Source organism: Carassius carassius, chromosome 10 (assembly GCF_963082965.1).
Source record: "Carassius carassius chromosome 10, fCarCar2.1, whole genome shotgun sequence".
Classification (NCBI taxonomy): domain Eukaryota; kingdom Metazoa; phylum Chordata; class Actinopteri; order Cypriniformes; family Cyprinidae; genus Carassius; species Carassius carassius.
In genome coordinates this window covers 9,584,392-9,601,146 of record NC_081764.1, presented here as the reverse complement: position 1 = coordinate 9,601,146, position 16,755 = coordinate 9,584,392, and the positions used below count along the sequence as shown (strand labels likewise).

The 16,755-nt window shown below is 36.1% G+C and overlaps 1 protein-coding gene across 2 annotated transcripts; it reads left to right on the top strand.

Moving 5' to 3' along the window:
- The first annotated feature begins 826 nt into the window (after window positions 1–826).
- Window positions 827–14,047, top strand: LOC132151726 (FYVE, RhoGEF and PH domain-containing protein 5-like). 2 transcript variants are annotated; one of them, XM_059560048.1, is made up of 22 exons: window positions 827–986; window positions 1,461–1,518; window positions 2,181–3,786; window positions 4,265–4,370; window positions 4,454–4,512; window positions 4,696–4,726; window positions 4,820–4,926; window positions 5,048–5,168; window positions 5,473–5,551; window positions 6,375–6,425; window positions 7,180–7,238; window positions 7,367–7,438; window positions 7,560–7,628; window positions 8,610–8,693; window positions 9,540–9,619; window positions 9,706–9,799; window positions 9,885–10,022; window positions 12,350–12,452; window positions 12,552–12,661; window positions 13,015–13,137; window positions 13,224–13,366; window positions 13,940–14,047. In XM_059560048.1, exons 3-22 carry the CDS (start codon window positions 2,186–2,188, stop codon window positions 13,974–13,976), a joined length of 3,267 nt encoding a protein of 1,088 aa, XP_059416031.1. In that variant the 5' UTR covers window positions 827–986; window positions 1,461–1,518; window positions 2,181–2,185; the 3' UTR covers window positions 13,977–14,047. The 2 variants fall into 2 exon arrangements, with proteins under 2 accessions (XP_059416031.1, XP_059416030.1); XM_059560047.1 differs by having other exon boundaries at window positions 1,461–3,786.
- The last annotated feature ends 2,708 nt before the right edge of the window (window positions 14,048–16,755 follow it).

Sequence of the window (16,755 nt, the reverse complement as noted above, 5' to 3'; positions counted from 1 at the left end):
AGTGAAGTTAATATCAACAAACTAATGATGCAAGACCTTTCCTCAGTGCTAGCTTCGCTTTACTTAGCCATTTTTGCATTTACAAACAGACAGTGACGTGAACTATATGGTTTTCGGTATATGGTTACTTGACATAAGTATGAGAGATTTTACATGAATTGTTATTCTGTAGTCCTGATGCTGTCTGCATTCACTTCGCTGATCTAATCTGAATGTCAAACTAAAAGCTTTTGTGATTGTGTGTGTGTGTGTACAGGTTTTTCTACAATAGTTTGGACTTGTGTGTGTGCCTTTTTTGGTGCATTATGAATGCTTTGTATTACTGTTTTTTTACAATTCTCGCTAGGGACATGTTCACAGAAAATCGAATATTAGAACACAGAATTTTCTCCATGCCTGCTCTTTGGATGTCTGTTGTTAAGGAAGGTTATGCAGGATAAGAGATTCCCTGTAATGCAAACCTCTGAAGGCCATACTGCCCTGAAATAGCTTTGACCAAAGTCCAGTTTCTGTTTAATAATTATTTTAAATATCTATTATATTCATATTGTGTGATAGATATAGAGTCAATATTTTTTTCTCTCTCTCTCAGTCTCCCTTAGATCAGCGTGCTCTTGAACTAGGAGGCCAAATTAATACACACTCTCTCTCTCTATATATATATACATCGATAAAAAAAAACAAAAAAAAAACTTCGCCTTGATTTAAAAACTCATGTTTTTATTTTGTGTCCTGACGCCCTTTCCTCAGGAAGTCAAGGCGAAGTCTCGTCCGTGAGTGCGTGTGCGTGTGCGCGCGCTCGTGCTCGTGCTGAGCGCCTGATGTCCTGTAGTGCTGTTATATCGCAAGTAAGAGAAGTAGTTGATATACTGTATAATCTCATGTTATAATCTTGTGTAATTCCTGGATTACGACATCGTGTTCAAATGAATTTGGCCCGTCATCGCTTTACGTCTCAAATACTAGATGATCGACAATTTGCGCAGGTGAGCTTTTAACGTGGTAACGTTACTAGTGTAACGACCTAATAGTTAACCTATTTTCAAACACCTTATAATTTGTTTATACAATTGTGAGTTTAGAATTATGTGATGTCCAATGTCCAGTTTTTATTGTAAATTTCATTTTGTTTGTTTGTTTTTTTATATAGGTCTACTATAGGCTACCTATTTTGCGCATAGAAAATCTTAAACGCATAAACCACTCTAAAAAAATGTTCATTCAGAATTTGCTAGTTAATTTCTTGTAAAACAATTACAAAGAAACGGTAAGCAACACTTTGAATAAAACACGTTGAAGTGTGATGACATAAGTAGTTTTTTCAAAGAATCAAAGAAATACTTATTTATTACAGTGCAGATGGAACTATTTTTATGCCCTCAGTTGTTACAATGTTTACAATGCTACTCTCCAGCAAAATCTATTTTTGTAATTACTAATATTTTCTTACTGTGTTTTAGGAGCATGCCCTGGACACCAGATGACACTTCCAGGCTGAGCCTCTTGTAAAGAGGAAACGTAAACCATCTTTTCCTGAATAATTCTATGAAAAGAACCCAAATCAAAAACTGTGTCCAAACCAAGAAAATAACTCCAGCATCATCTCTTTTCAAACATGTATTTCAGAATGCTTCACACTAACAAAAGCCTAAGGCCTCCAAACTCAAGAGAGCATATGACGGAAATGCATAGATATAAAGTACAGGAACAGAAGGGGTCACGAGAGAGGAAGACAGAGAAAACATTACATATGGAAAAGACAATGCAAGTAGAAGAGAGAGAACCAGGTGTTAATGTGGAACAGCGAGATGAGTTAGGATGCGGGGATGAGTTAGCACAGGGAATTGATTTAGATTTTGTGCAGGGTTTGGAAGAAGGTGAGACATTTAAGATATTTAAGGCTGAGGAAGAGTCAATAGACCTTCTCTATGATTCATGCAGTAAGAGAGATGTGGACGATAATATAGAGACCGAGCAGATTGAAGTAGAGGACACTGGAACGATAGCATGGAGACTGACTAAAAACGGTGTATCAACATCACATAAAAGGTCTAATGATGTTCAGTTGGCTTCTAATGCAGTTTATGGATGCACTGCATGCACAGACAGATTCCTGTATGATGAAATTTGCATAAATAAAACTTTCATTGCAGCATTTTTCCCAAATGGTACATTTCCAGGCAGAATGTTTTCAAGTGAAGAAGACATAGATGGGATGTTCCCTGATATCTGTGATGCTGGTGAGGCATTAGCCGACAAAGATGGACTTTCCGAGTGTGACCTTTTTGAACAAACAGAACCTTTCCAAATAACAGAAACAGAGGACAGCGTCAATGGAGATGTTATGATGCTTACTTTGGAGGAGGGATTGAACGGCTCTTATTTGTCTTCAACTTCCACTGAAGAAGAGGATGATGAAATACAGTTAGAAAAAGAGCAAATGGATGATAAAGGAAACCATTATTTATCAGATGACAGTGCATCTCAGGATCCTTCAGCTACTATTAACTCTCCAGACTGTCCTTCATGTAAGAGTGGAAGTGAAACTCTCCTTGAGTCCGATCTGACTTCTTTTTCAAATTCTTCTTCTTCCTCTCAGCCATTTGGCTCTGAAATGGTCTCAGAAGATGATGTAGCAGATGCAAATCACAACTACTGTAGCAAATATGTGGTTAAGCATGATGAAGCCATACCTTCCACCTTAAATATTGCCATCAATGCCCTTTCACTCATTCAGCAGCAACCTGAAAGCCAAGGCCGAAGTTTACAAAAAAATCAAGAAGAAGAGAGTGTTGGGGAAGAACAAGAAGAAGAAGAAGGAGTTGCAAGTGACCACTTGAGTAGATCTGAGGGAAGAGAACTCACAGTAGATCATGTGTATGAAGAAGAGCCAAAAATCCAAGCTAAAGACTTCCTTCAGAACAGGAAGTACTTGATGACTCGCTCTATATCTGTGGAAAGGAAGAGAGTTGACCTAATGAGTAGCCCTGAAACAGGAAATAGGCGGCTTCTGCTACACCCAGGCTCCTTCTATATAGATCAGTGTTTCATTGGAGATAGTAGACCTGCACTGACAGGCTCATTAGGATGTCTTTCACAAGGCACCTCAAAATTAGCTAATGTCACTCGAGTCGATATACCACCCCCTTTTGAACTTGCATCCATCACAAAACGACCAATCAGAAAAAGCTCTCCATCCCTCCCGAACGAAGTCTCCGCTTCTTGCAAGAAGCCTGATTTTGGGTTCAAGCGATACCTTCTGCCATTACGATTCCTTAGGAAATCAGATCGTAAAAGCGTGATGGATAATCGCTCAATCTCCTCCAGGTCCTCGTCTGAGTCAAGTCCGCAAGGGTCCTGCAAACGCTTGGACTTCATCAGGCATAACATTGGCAACCCTGATTTGCAGAGCACTCTAGATTGCAATCCATCTATGTCCCCTTCTTCCTTTGTATTTCAAAAGAATAGACAAAAACAGGGACTAAACTTCACCCTTAATAATGATTTGGCTTCAAGCACCATTTCTATGGAACTAGGCTCCCTCTTTGAGCCCCATCCCCTTTCCAAACCTCGATCTTTTTCCTCTCCTAATACAGACTCTTCAGATTATGAGAATGTTCAAAATGCCGTTTCTCACTATGAGAATGTGCAAATTCGCCTCCTGAATCCAGTCATTCAGAGTCAACGAAATCAGAGTTCTACGAGTGATACTGATGGTTATGTGGATATGAGCAGTCTGCCAGGCTTCCAGGGCAAAAGTCAGCCATCTGAGCAAGAAACCGATAGGTACAATTGTTTATAAATTGATATATTGTTTAATTATATTTATATTATTAATTTGAAGCTCAGAATTAGACCAAATCTAGTTTAGAGAAACTAGACACTATAAACTGCGTAAAAAGGCATAAGCAGATGTGTTATTTAACATATCAAAAGCTTGAAGGGCAATTCTTAGGTAAATCTCAGTCATATGAATGCATTATAGATCTATTTTATTAATCTAATAATATAATGTTCAAACAAACTTAATTAGTTCAAGTGATTTTTAATTAAAAGGTGTTTTGACATTTTACAACCTGAACTTTAGAAAAATTAATTTACATAGACTAATGATAAAATGCAATCCTTGCATTACTTAGATGTGCACATTACTTAGATTAGCCCTTAAAAGCTCAACGTGTTACATTCCTGATAACTAAAGGTCTGTGTAATTTATTTAATTATTTTTTGAATGTCTCATGATTGTACTTCCTCTGTTATTTAGCCTCTACACTTTCTGTTCTCCTAATGTGAGACAAGATGGAACAGTAGGTGTGTCTGTGGGTGTGGCTTGTACACAAGAGAAAAAGACCAAGGCATCTGACAAACTGGTAAGCTTATTATGAGTGTTTCTTTGTGTCTTGCAAAGATTTGTTTTCATTTATTATTCAACTCAGTTGCCATTTTATTTCAGACTGTCAACTGTTCCAGGGCTTTCTATAGTGCCAAAGAGCTTCTGGATAGTGAGGCCCAGTAAGTCATGAAAACAATAGCTATCTATGCTCATCTATGAGCAGATTGGCAGAATTTTATTTCCTCATTGACAAAACAATTATTATTTATTGGGTGCAAGTTTGTGTTTGAAAAATGACTGAATTGAATTTAATAGAAATAGCTATATTATTAAGTCCATGCTTTTTTCCCCTTCATTTTAAGGCATGTTAAGACTTTACAACTTCTCTGTGAGGTGGGTCATTTATATTATTTCTCATTGACATTGTGTGTGGATTTCAGTAGAAAAATAGTGATGAAGTTATTTTCCCTCACTTTCACACAATAGTCAGTTGAAGAGGATGAGAGGATAATGACAGTGTGGACAGAGCTACCTGATATTTATACTCTCCACCAAAGCATCCACACATTACTGGAGACTCGCCTTAAAGAATGGTAAGAGTCTCTCTCCCACAAACATGCATTTGCACATGCTACCTTCAATTGTTTATCATCCACAAATAATGTCCACCTGTCATCATTTCATCTGTTTTCTCCATTTCACTCCACACATCAGGGTTCAGAATGAAAGCATTGCTGAAATCATCCTGGCAAAGAAGAAAGAGTTTTCCATTTTCTCTTCTTACATCAGTCATTATGATGAAAAATTGAATTATCTGGAACACATACAAAGCACAGTAAGGGATTATGATGTTTGTGTTTTCACTGATTGACAACTTTAACTGAACCAAATCTATTCTTATTATTAGGCATATCCATCAACCTGCCGCTATCATTTATTACATGTGCACTAACTGTTCTATGTGATTTGAGTGTGTGTGTGTTTTGTATTGTACGATTACAAGTCACATGTGTGTTTTGTATTGTACGATAACATGTTAATGTGTTTTAGTTGTGTGTTCAGTTACTCAGATGGCATGTATTTAAATATGTATCTATGTTATACACGTAACGTAATGTAGCATGTGTTTTGTATCTCAGCTACCAGATGCAGTGACCCTAAGAAAGCAGTTGCTGCAGGTCATTGTGCGTATCCTGCAGTACCGTATGCTGCTAACAGGTGACTTCTAAATACGTTTTAAAAGACTCATATGATGCTTTTTTAAAGATCATTATTTTGTGTATTTGGTGTAATACAATGTGTTGACATGCTTTAATGTTCAAAAAACAGATTTTTTTTCAAAAATGGTACATTATTGTAGGTCCTCTATGCCCCGCCTCTATCAAAACATACTTACAGTAGCTGATTCACAAGCACCAGATTGTCATAGCAAAGTCAGAATGACCTCTCCTAGGTTCACGAAACAGTTGTCCATAAAATGCGTTGCTATTCTGTTGTAAGTGATCTTAAAGATTCCTAAATGCACCTACTTTCGGAAGGCCAAATAAATTGCTTTTGCTTTCACCTAGATACACACAGCATCTCCCCGACATGGCTGCTTCAACACTAACTGCGGTTACTGAAACCAGACATTCTTTCTTTGCATGAACATTTGGGCGACATTACGCAAATATTTCCACATAGTGACCTAGACATGTGGGGGTGAATTTTAAATGAGCTGTTTTAGGGGGGGCATGGCAGAGTCTTAACTTTGATAAAGAATATCTCTTTCGATTTGAGACTTTAGTCTTTGCAAGTTTACAGATCTTCTTTATGCACTAAGAGCTTGTAACACTCCAAAGAGAAAAGAAAAAATGAAATCGCATCATATGACCTCTTTAACTAATAAGTTGATATCCTTATTAATTATAATACATTTTTATATATTTTTTTTAAATGTAGCTGTTTTTGTTAAAAAAAAAAAGTATCTTGAATTCTTATACCAAGACCTGTAGTATTGCTTAATATTGCTTTATTTTTTGTTGTGCTTTTTTTCTAACAGATTACCTGAACAACCTCTCACCAGACTCCAGAGAGTTTGAAAAAACACAAGGTAAACTGCAGCATTGCTCACAGATGAACTCAACTGAGCTGGATGATGACATAATTGAATTCAATGATGAACTGCCTTTCTGTTTTATTGACACACTATTTTCCTATTTAATGCTGTTCAGTTGCTTTTTTACAATCTATATTGTAAAAAGAGCTATATAAATAAAGGTGACTTGACTTGACAGATAAAAGTATCGTAAAGCTTACACTTTTTTTCTTATCTTGTTTTTAATTTTTCTCTGTCTCTTGGATTTCAGTAAAGGAGGAAGCCATTTTATATCCTAAATTAGTTTTCATCAATTTAAGAAACTGATGTTAGATTCTTATCTTGACATGTTTGCAATTACAAACAAAACCTTTGGTCTTATCTCTCGGTGTGTATAATTGATTTGCTTAGGCAACAGCATATCTCTGATGGTTTCATAAAAGGCAAATGACCTTTGACCCCATCATGGATTTTCAGTCATCTTTTTAAACAAGCCTTTCTGCATCATTTATCTATGAGGATAATTTATTTATGAGGTGCTGCTGTAAGAGAGCATCTGTTTGTAAGAGAGGATGTTCTGGGAAGTTCTGCACTGGGACCTAATATTAATTTATTTGAAACGTTTTTCTAATGATTATGTAATTATAATATCTGAAGTTTTTAATGTTTAATGTTTAATATATGATGTTTTTTATGGAATATTTAATATATTAAATATTTATGTGTGAAAATGTACATGTATTAAATATTACATCTGTCTTCCCCTCAGATGCTTTGGTTGTGGTCTCAGATATTGCGCATCATGTTAATGACAGCCTTAAGGATGGAGTGAGTATGTGTTTGTTGGCCTAATGTGCTTACAGACAGTCTATGCGTATGGAACCAAGGCAGTATGTGTTAATGACACTGCTGTGCCATGTATGGCAATTTTTGCATTCCTTTTCTCACTCTGTCAGGCGGATCTCCTGCGTTTGGTCCTTATTGAACACAGTGTTCTGGGTCTGACAGATCTCCTACAGCCTGGAAGAGTGAGGAATTCAATGGCTTACTGATCACATGCCCTTCACAACTTTCTGAATTTTTCTAAATTATTGGGGTTTTCAAAGCATTAATGATGAGTAAGGTTGTCTGTCTGTGACTGTGCCCTAGGTGTTTGTGAAAGAGGGCACCTTGATGAAAGTCAGCAGAAAGTGCAAGCAGCCACGTCACCTTTTCTTGGTATGTGATTGTATTTTATTAACATACATTTTTCAACTTAATTATCAAACTTTTTAGTTGAGCAGGCAAGAGGCAGAGTTGCTTTCTTTCTATATTGTCTCTAGTGTCTCTCTTTTGTGTTTGTGGGCTATTTTACTTGTTTTTAGAGTTTCCTGACAGGATGTTGGTCAGTGTGTGTTTATGACTACATCTGCTATTGTTCTTGCTATGCTGTTCTCACCCCAGAATAAGTCTGTGGGAACAGGGCAAAGCAGTGTGTTAAGATAACAGAACAGGGAGTGAAAGGATGGACGTTAGATGGGTTGTCATAAATACAGTATACTGTAGACTTTTCAGCCAGACGGACAGTTGTGCGCTGAGACGGGCACGTGGCCGCAAGAGTGCTGAACTCGGATTTCCCTCCTATTTTATTGCTTGAGTCTTTGGCATTTCTTATGCACCATTGATTAACATTTCAGAAGACAAAATATGCTGCCTTATCAGGCAGTGTCTGACAGTAGGAAGGCATGTCTGAATCCAGTGCACAACGTCCTGTCTACAAAGATTCATCTTGGTTGTGTTTAGCTCTATAGATTTATTCTTCACTGAATTTTTGTTGTTTGAACAAATAAACAAATACTGACTGAGCAACTGATGACTATTGATTCAATTTCACAGAGAAATAAGCATCTTAGTCAATTCATATTCTCTTTGTTAAATCACAGCTTAAATGCGCTTTTGAGTTTGTTCTAAATCACTATGTTATCAAACCTTGTTTAAACAACCTGCATTAATACAAACATTGCCTGTGGTCACTGACTGATAGAGTAGTGATGCAGAAAAGCAACTTCTGGTCAAAACCAAAGTGATTGCACCCCCTTGTGGTGAACATTTGTGGCGGTGACCCCCATATGTGTTCGCAAATATAAAAACTGTCAAAGTAATTAATTATGCTTGTATGTTGTCAATGTTATGTATTTCTTTAACTTTTTACATTTTCAGATGAATGACATAATGCTGTACACATATCCTCAGCAAGATGGCAAATACAGACTCATCAACAGATTACCTTTGGCAGGGATGGAGGTAAAGCTGACAGCATTCATGGACACTTCTACTGTTTATTCATTCACAATGGTTATTGGAAACTGTCTTTTCACTAATGCACCATATTTAGTGTTCAAGACACTAATTTAAAGTAATGTGGTTATTTTTAACTAAAACTATTAAAAAACAGTTTTCATGAATTAAAAAATTTGAAATGTTGCTCTGGCAACTAAATGAAATAAAATAAGTTTATGTTGAAGTATTAAAATTTCTACAATAAAACGGAATGGAAAAATAAATTAAAACTAATAAAAACAATATGATGAATGACTAAAGTTACTAAAACTTAAACTGTAATTAAAATGAAAACTGAAAATATAAAAATAAAAGCTTATCCAAAATATTGGGAAATATTATAATAGTATATAAGTAATTCTTAAATAACACAAGTATGCACGTAAAGCATTATTTATTTAGTACATTTTGAAACAGTGTTTACAAAGTGTTTTATAGAACACACATAAATGTCATATATATAGTAAAAACTAAAGTTAACAGTATAAGAAAATAAAATGCATAAAATAAAATGATAAAAAGAACAAAAATAATGAGAAAGGAAAAATGTGAAATACAATAGAAATAAAATAACAAGAAAATAAAATATGGCAGATCATTCTCCACATCTTATTCTAGTTTGCATTTATTATATGTTTGAAAATGTTCAGAAATGTATATTTTATTTGTCTATTACTCATTTTTAAATTCTTCTTTAATTTTCGCCTCTCCTCTTGTAAGTGCAAATTCTTTTGAGCTCATTTCATTATCTGAACCCTAGACGGAGTGAATTATAATTACTAAATCTTTTTCACTTTTTTTGTCTTTCAGGTCAGCAAGCCACCTATAGAGAATGGTCAGACTGCACTGAAGATAGACGTTAAAGATATAAGCATCACTTTGTCTGCCAAGCAAGTGACACACAAACTCAAACACTCACTCATACATATGTAGTGTATTTGTGCAATTTGACTGATGCATGTGTTTCTGTGTGCAGCTCGTGCATCGAACGAGATGGCTGGTTTGTTACACTGAATCGGACATTAGTGAATCTTGGCCCCGTATCAGGAGACCCAGTGGACTGTTTTGGGGTGAGGAAACTTTAAATACATACCTGAAAGAGTTGACATTTTGTTTCCTGTTCTGAAATTATACATTTGTGTACTTGTGTTTTAGTTAGTGGGTGGTCCAGAGATGTGTCTCGGCGAGAACGCTCCTCCTCTGCTGTCTGTTTCCCAGGTGACAGTTTGCATGAACTGTCACTCGCATTTCAGTCTTACAAACAGACGCCATCACTGCCATGCCTGCGGCAAGGTACAAACACACTTAAAGGAATACTTCACCTAAAAATTTTAATTTGCTGAAAATTTACTCACTCTCAGGCTATCCATATTGTATATAAATTTGTCTTCGTCAGAACAGATTTGGGGAAATACTGCATTACATCATTTGCTCACCAATGAATCATATTCAGTGAATGTCGCTTCCTCCAGTAAAAAAAGGTCCATACCCTGTTGTCCTCTCATCAAAATCCGACAGTTTTCTCTTGTAAACGGTGCTTGATCTGTGCATATTTCTATTCTGATCTGGGTTCCTACGGGGTTTGGAAAACTAAGGAATTTGATTGAAGTAATTTCCAGGTCTGGATAAGTATGGAAAAAAGAAAGCAGAGTATGGAAAAAATATTTGCATTTGCAGACTTTTTCACCTATTTTTTTATTTAAGAATTTAATGAAAATGAGTTTATCATACAAGGAGTGGCACCTGTTTAGTGATTCTTTAGTTATTGTCAAACACGACTAGTGCCCTTGGTGCAAGGTGCATGTTTTCATTTTGCATTTTGGGTTTCTTCTCACAATATTCTTAGCACCATATTACAAGGACCTTTGCAAAAATAAAAAATATACAGACTTTTATGTGCGCACAAGAAACCATTACCCTTAGCATAAAGGACAATGCATTCTGAGCCACATATTGTGCCATCAGCCCATTTTGCGGTGCGGTTTTTTGGCCAACAGAATATGCGTTGAAGAGACCTAAGGCCTTGAAATAACATAATGCCCTAAGCCATGTTTTGAACACTTTTTTTTTACAAAACCAGTCTTTTTTTTTATCGACCCTTGTACTTGGTAAAATAGGACAATGCACACAGCCATATTAAGCCATCAGCCCATTTCATGTCATGGTTTTTCCACCGCCGCAGAGGTTAAATTGGACATTAGGCCTTGATATTAGAGGTACTACTATAAGGAAAGCTCAATTTTGAGCAAGTAGATCTATTGTCCATCCATGCTCTTGCTTTATTTATAGCAAGACGGCAGTGATGCACAAAGGAAATGGGTTATATAAAACTAGAAATTGTGTAAGCATGCAAAAGAATTGCCAGTTATATGTGAATAGTTTCTCGAGGACACAAAAAGATTCTTGTGAGCATGAAAAGATAAAATGAAAAAAAAGTAACATTGGCGGCATATTTGTCGATACCAATATATCTGTAACAGGCTAATAACGGCCGATAATATCGGCAAAACAATATTTTGGTGAAGCTCTACAAAAATCTACTGAGAGTAGGGACCTATGATTTTGTGGAATATCACTTGTCAGATTTTGAATGAATTAATCAAAAGTAGGTCATTACACTTAAATCAAATCGTGATATGGACTAGTATCTGTAAATATTAAGCCGGAAAAGTTGATTTAAATATGGATCCTGCATGTTTTGCGTGTCTCTGTTAAGGAATAATCACACAACATTTCTTCTGTTTTAATTTTAATAGTTAATCCCCTCTTTTTACCAAAACATAGAGTTAGCTTAATTTTCAATAATTAAAAGGTAAATTAAATTAATGTTTTATGTCTTCATTTGATAACCAGAATAAAATTTAAATACACAACAGAATTTCTGAGAAAAAAAAAACATTTCATGAGGCTATTTAAACAAAAAAAACAATGGAATAAATTAAGTTGTTTTATGCATTTAAATAATTAGACATGCTAAAACACAAAATTAGGTAACAATAAAATAAAGAAGAAAAAAAAATAGGGCCCTAAACATGTATTTTTTGTTAAACTTTTAATAAATTGATGTGAAAATGTAGAAGTTTTATGAGATTTTAATTAACATGCTTTTTGATTAATAAAATTAAATTTTAATCAAAAATACAGAGTTTAGATGGATTTCATAGGGCCCTATGAGAAATTTGCAAATTTGAGAATTTGAAATGGAAAATGTGTAGGAACCCTGTCTGATTCAGACAAGATGGCTTTTTCACTGGAGAAAGCAATAATATGGAGTCAACAGTTTAAAGTTAAAAACCTCCTAATGGTGGATTTGTTTATTACATGATGCACACAACATAACATTAAAGAATGGACTGGAGTCATACAGATTACTTGTAGATTATTATGATGTTTTTATAAATTCTCATTCTGACGGCACCCATTCACTGCAGATAATCCATTGGTGAGCAAATGATGAAATGTTACATTGCTCCAAATCTGTTCAGATGAGGAAATAAAACAAACACATCTTCTTCCTGGATGACCTGAGGGTGAATACAATACTCCAAATTTTTATTTCGCATAGAGAACCACTCATAAGCTCTATTTATTCAGATTTTCTCATCACATATTACTTATAGGTTGTTTGCAGAGATTGTTGCAGGAACAAATTCCCCCTCAAATACATGAAGAACAGACGTGCCAAAGTGTGTGAGCATTGTTACAGTGAGCTTCGTAAGCATGGTACAACCACAATGTCTTTCATTCATTCAAAGTAATTCTGTTAATTAAACATACTTTTGCTTGAATCTCCTCATAATTGTGTGTACATTTGTTTAAAAGATGCTGCCACACTAACAGAGAGCTGCAGTCGACCTCTCTCTTCTGTCTTCCAAAACATTCATCCATCAAGTCTATGGAAGAGCCGCAAAGGCCAACTGTCATTCAACCAGGTATCCCATAACCTCTTAATTAATATCTTTGGACTAAATATTAGTCCAGTGTATCATGTTTCACTGTGATATCGCTCTGAAATGTTGTTAATAACACACTTTTTTTTTTTGTCTACTGTAGAAATTTCATCATTATGTTGTTCTCAGTAGTCATTTATCTTGTATTAAGTCAAGAGCTAAAAGGTCATAAAAGTGTCTGATAAAGTGTTGCTATTAAAAGAGTCTTATTTTAAGACCATTAAGATTTTTGGCATGGCATTGTTTTCAAATAATTACATCCCTTTCCAATTTTTATTCTTTGAATGTTTTATTTTTTCCTTTGAATTTGGGGTGAAACATCACGTGTTGCATAGGAGACAGTGTCCGAAGGGGTGATGAGTGGAACGCTGCAGAGGTGCAGGAACAGCAAGAGAAGTTGGAGAAGCCTGTGGTTCCTCCTAAAAGATAAAGTTCTCTACACATACCCACAGCCTGAGGTAATGCACAGTGTCACGTTTTTGCTAACATTAACTTGGAACATGCAGCTCCTAATCTCTCCCTATGTCGTCTTCTTTTATATAAGGAGAGGGTTGCATGCGAGACCCTCCCTCTGATGGGTTTCTCTGTAAGGTCAGAGGTTGAAGGGAAGAGCAGCATGTTTCAGCTGTACAACAAAAGCACTCTCTTCTATACTTTCAGAGCCCAGGACAGTCACGTTGCACAAAGGTTAAAACACATATTACATCCACACAATACATTATATTGCCATTTATAATGTGCACATACAGTATTGGGTTTAGTTTTTTTAAAGAAATTATTACTTTTATTCAGCAAGGATTGGTTAAATGTATCTGACAGTAAAGATGATTACATTGTTACAGAAGATTTCAAATACATACTGTTCTTTTGAACTTGCTATTTATCTAAACAACCTGAAAAAATGTATTACCATTTCAAAAATATTAAGCAGAACAAATGTTGATAATAATAAGAAATGTTTCTTGAGCATCAAATCAATACATTAACATGATTTCTGAAGGATCATGTGACATTCAATACTGGAGTAATGACTGATTGAAATCCAGCTTTGAAATCACAAGAATAGATTATATTTTAAAATACATTTAAGAAAATGTGAAATGTAGAGTTATAATAATTCACAATACTACTGTTTTACTTCATTTTGATCAAATAAATACAGCTTTTTGAGCATAAAATATATATTTTTAAATATTAAATAAATATATACTAAATATATGTTCTGCTATTACATAATATGACCAATCTGTTCTGTTCTAGGTGGGTCAATGCCATGGAAGAGGCTACAGTCCTGTAGCATCAGCTGTCCTGCTTTTGTCTTCTCATATGAGCAATTAAATCTGTTATTGATCATTCAAGAGCAATGCAAAAAATGTGATGTGAAAATGTAATGTGAGTGTAATCAACCATCTCTATGCTACCGTGACGCAACAGGCATATTTTTGGAACACCAAGGGAACAAAATGCTCACACTCAGACATTTATTTTGTGCCAAATACTTCTTCTAAAGACACACTTTTAAAGGCACACTGTAGCAAGTACTTCCAGCTGTCATTTAGATAAGAACTTATTAGAACCAGTGAGATGTTGCTTTGCTTAACCATTATACAATGCGATAAAATATTCTGCAATACCCCAGAGCACTAAAATATATTAGTAATATATATATATATATATATATATATATATATATATATATATATATATATATATTTATATGGGAATTGGTGTGAGTTTGAGCTCATTATGTTGAAATTAATGCCATTTGCATGATGTCCTCTGATGTCTGGATTACATTTTCTTGTATACTGCTGTCAGTCATTTGGACAGTGACTTCTACAACTATCAGAAAGAGTAATTTAAGATTGAGTATTTAGCAACTGAGCTGGTATTCTCGTTGCACTTGATGATGTAATGTTAAATTGACTTACCTTTTGTCCAAAATGCCAGTCTGTTCAGTTGCCATGTTATATTTACAATACGAGGGCTTAATGCATATTAAAGATGAAAGTATAAGTAGTTTGTCAGAAGGATTAATTGTCACTATATTATTTGGGTAAACTTCAATTGAGTGTAGTGTCATTGTGTTCATTTTGGGTTTTCAAACCTCATTAGTGCCTCAACTTCCTATTTCATCCTCCATTGTGTGTGAAGAGTTGCTTCTCTAATGTGGTTATGCATATGATACCTGCAGAGTTGACCACTGTTGAAATAACACCATAACAATATGGTAGTCAGAGCTTTGTATAATGGTTCCCTATAAGGTTAATTTCAATTCAGTTCTACGCTATGTGCATTTCATGAGGCAAATGCAGCTTAGGTTTAGATAGAGGAACTTTAGGATAAACCAAGTTTATAATTATCTCTGTAACTCTTCTGAACCTCTTAGTGCGTTTTAAGTTTTATTTTCAATGGCAGCCAGGTTGAGTCCACTGAGAGTGAATTTTAGAAATGTGATTCGGTGATTAAGTATCTTCAACTCAGTAATTAAAGAGTGTATTACAGATTGAGACTGTGTGTGAGAGGGAATTGAAGAAAAGGGGAGGGCTGGCATTGCCCTGCTTCCACATCCCCAGGAGACAATGTGACCCAGAACAGAGTGAGAGAGCAGGGATAAGAGTTTGTTTTCTGGAGTACCTGAAAGTTACGGACACCTTGTCCCAAATAAGAGACATATTCATCATTATAACTCCCTCTATTCCTTTCTCTTCATTTGCTCTACATCGTCCATTCTACCTCCCCATTTTTCTCTTCATATATATATATATATATTAGGGCTGTCAGCGTTAATGCATTAATCGCGATTAGTTAAAAACAATCCATAACGCGTTTTTTTTTTTTTTTATCGCATTTCAGGTAAGCCGTTTTGTCCCTTTGACCAGCCCGTAGTCAGCCCCTTTGGTTTGTGAAGCGGTAAAAGGTGATGGATAGAAAAAGTACGACCGGATTATTAAACAACCTGTTTAACTTTAAAAAAAAATCAGACGGTTCCGTTGACAACACTAAGGTACAATGCAGCATTTGTTTCAAGGAGTTCAGCTACCATCGGAGCACGTCAAGTCTAAGTTACCACCTCCAGGCGAAACACCCCGGTGTTTCACCTGACGCCTCCCCGCCAAGCAAGCCGCAGCCCCGCCAAAGAACTATTCCTGAGTGCGGGCGTCGCAGCAGACCCTTGGATGAAAATAAGTTAACCACAGCAATCGCCAGATGGGTGGCAACTGATTGCAGACCAGTCAACATTGTTGAAGATTCGGGTCTCAGGGATGTAATCAGGTTGGCAAGTTCTGAACCGGCTTACACGTTACCATCGCGGGGAACAATTGTTGCTCGCATAGAGGAGCTTTATGAAGCTGAGAAACAATCTAAAATCAATCTCCTGCGAAATGCAAATGCTGTGGCATTAACCGGGGATCATTGGACGTCAGTAAGCAACCAGAATTATCTTGGAGTTACTGCACACCACATAGACGCTGACTGGAAGTTGCATTCGTTTGCTTTAGCGGTTAAACACTCAGAAGAACGGCACTTTGCAGAAAAATGTGCCGAACAATTTTCTGAAGTTGCAGAGCAGTGGGAAATTGCGGGGAAGGTGACAACAATTGGCACCGACAGTGCCCGTAATATGACAGCAGCAGCAAGACTCCTGCCATATGAGCACATGCCGTGCGTTGCGCACAGTTTACAAAGATCGATCACAATGTCACTCCGTGACAGTGGTCTTGAGAATGTCTTGGCAAAATGCCGCAAATTGGTTGGACATTTTAAGCATAGTCCAGCAAATGCAGCTGAATTGCGAGCACAACAAGAGGAGTTGGGACAGCCACAGGAGCCCCTCGTCCAAGATGTTTCCACAAGGTGGAACTCCACTCTCAGCATGATCACCCGGCTTCTGAGAAACAAGGACGCTGTCAAGGCTACACTTGAACTCCATCAACAAAGAGGCACACCAGCCATGCTGACTAATGCAGAACTGGAGAAGATCGAAAAGCTTGAAACACTCCTTGAACCATGCAGGTAAATATTTTGAATTTGTTTTGTTGAAAATTAAAATGTGACTGATTTATTAGTCTCTC

What these genes read in the sequence shown, in the direction of transcription:
- LOC132151726 (XM_059560047.1), top strand. Translation starts at nt 1,616, where the DNA reads ATGTATTTCAGAATGCTTCACACTAACAAAAGCCTAAGGCCTCCAAAC. An exon ending in CTTTACAACTTCTCTGTGAG is followed by an intron (nt 4,727 to 4,819) that starts GTGGGTCATTTA and finishes TTCACACAATAG; the next exon opens with TCAGTTGAAGAGGATGAGAG. An exon ending in ACACATACCCACAGCCTGAG is followed by an intron (nt 13,138 to 13,223) that starts GTAATGCACAGT and finishes CTTTTATATAAG; the next exon opens with GAGAGGGTTGCATGCGAGAC.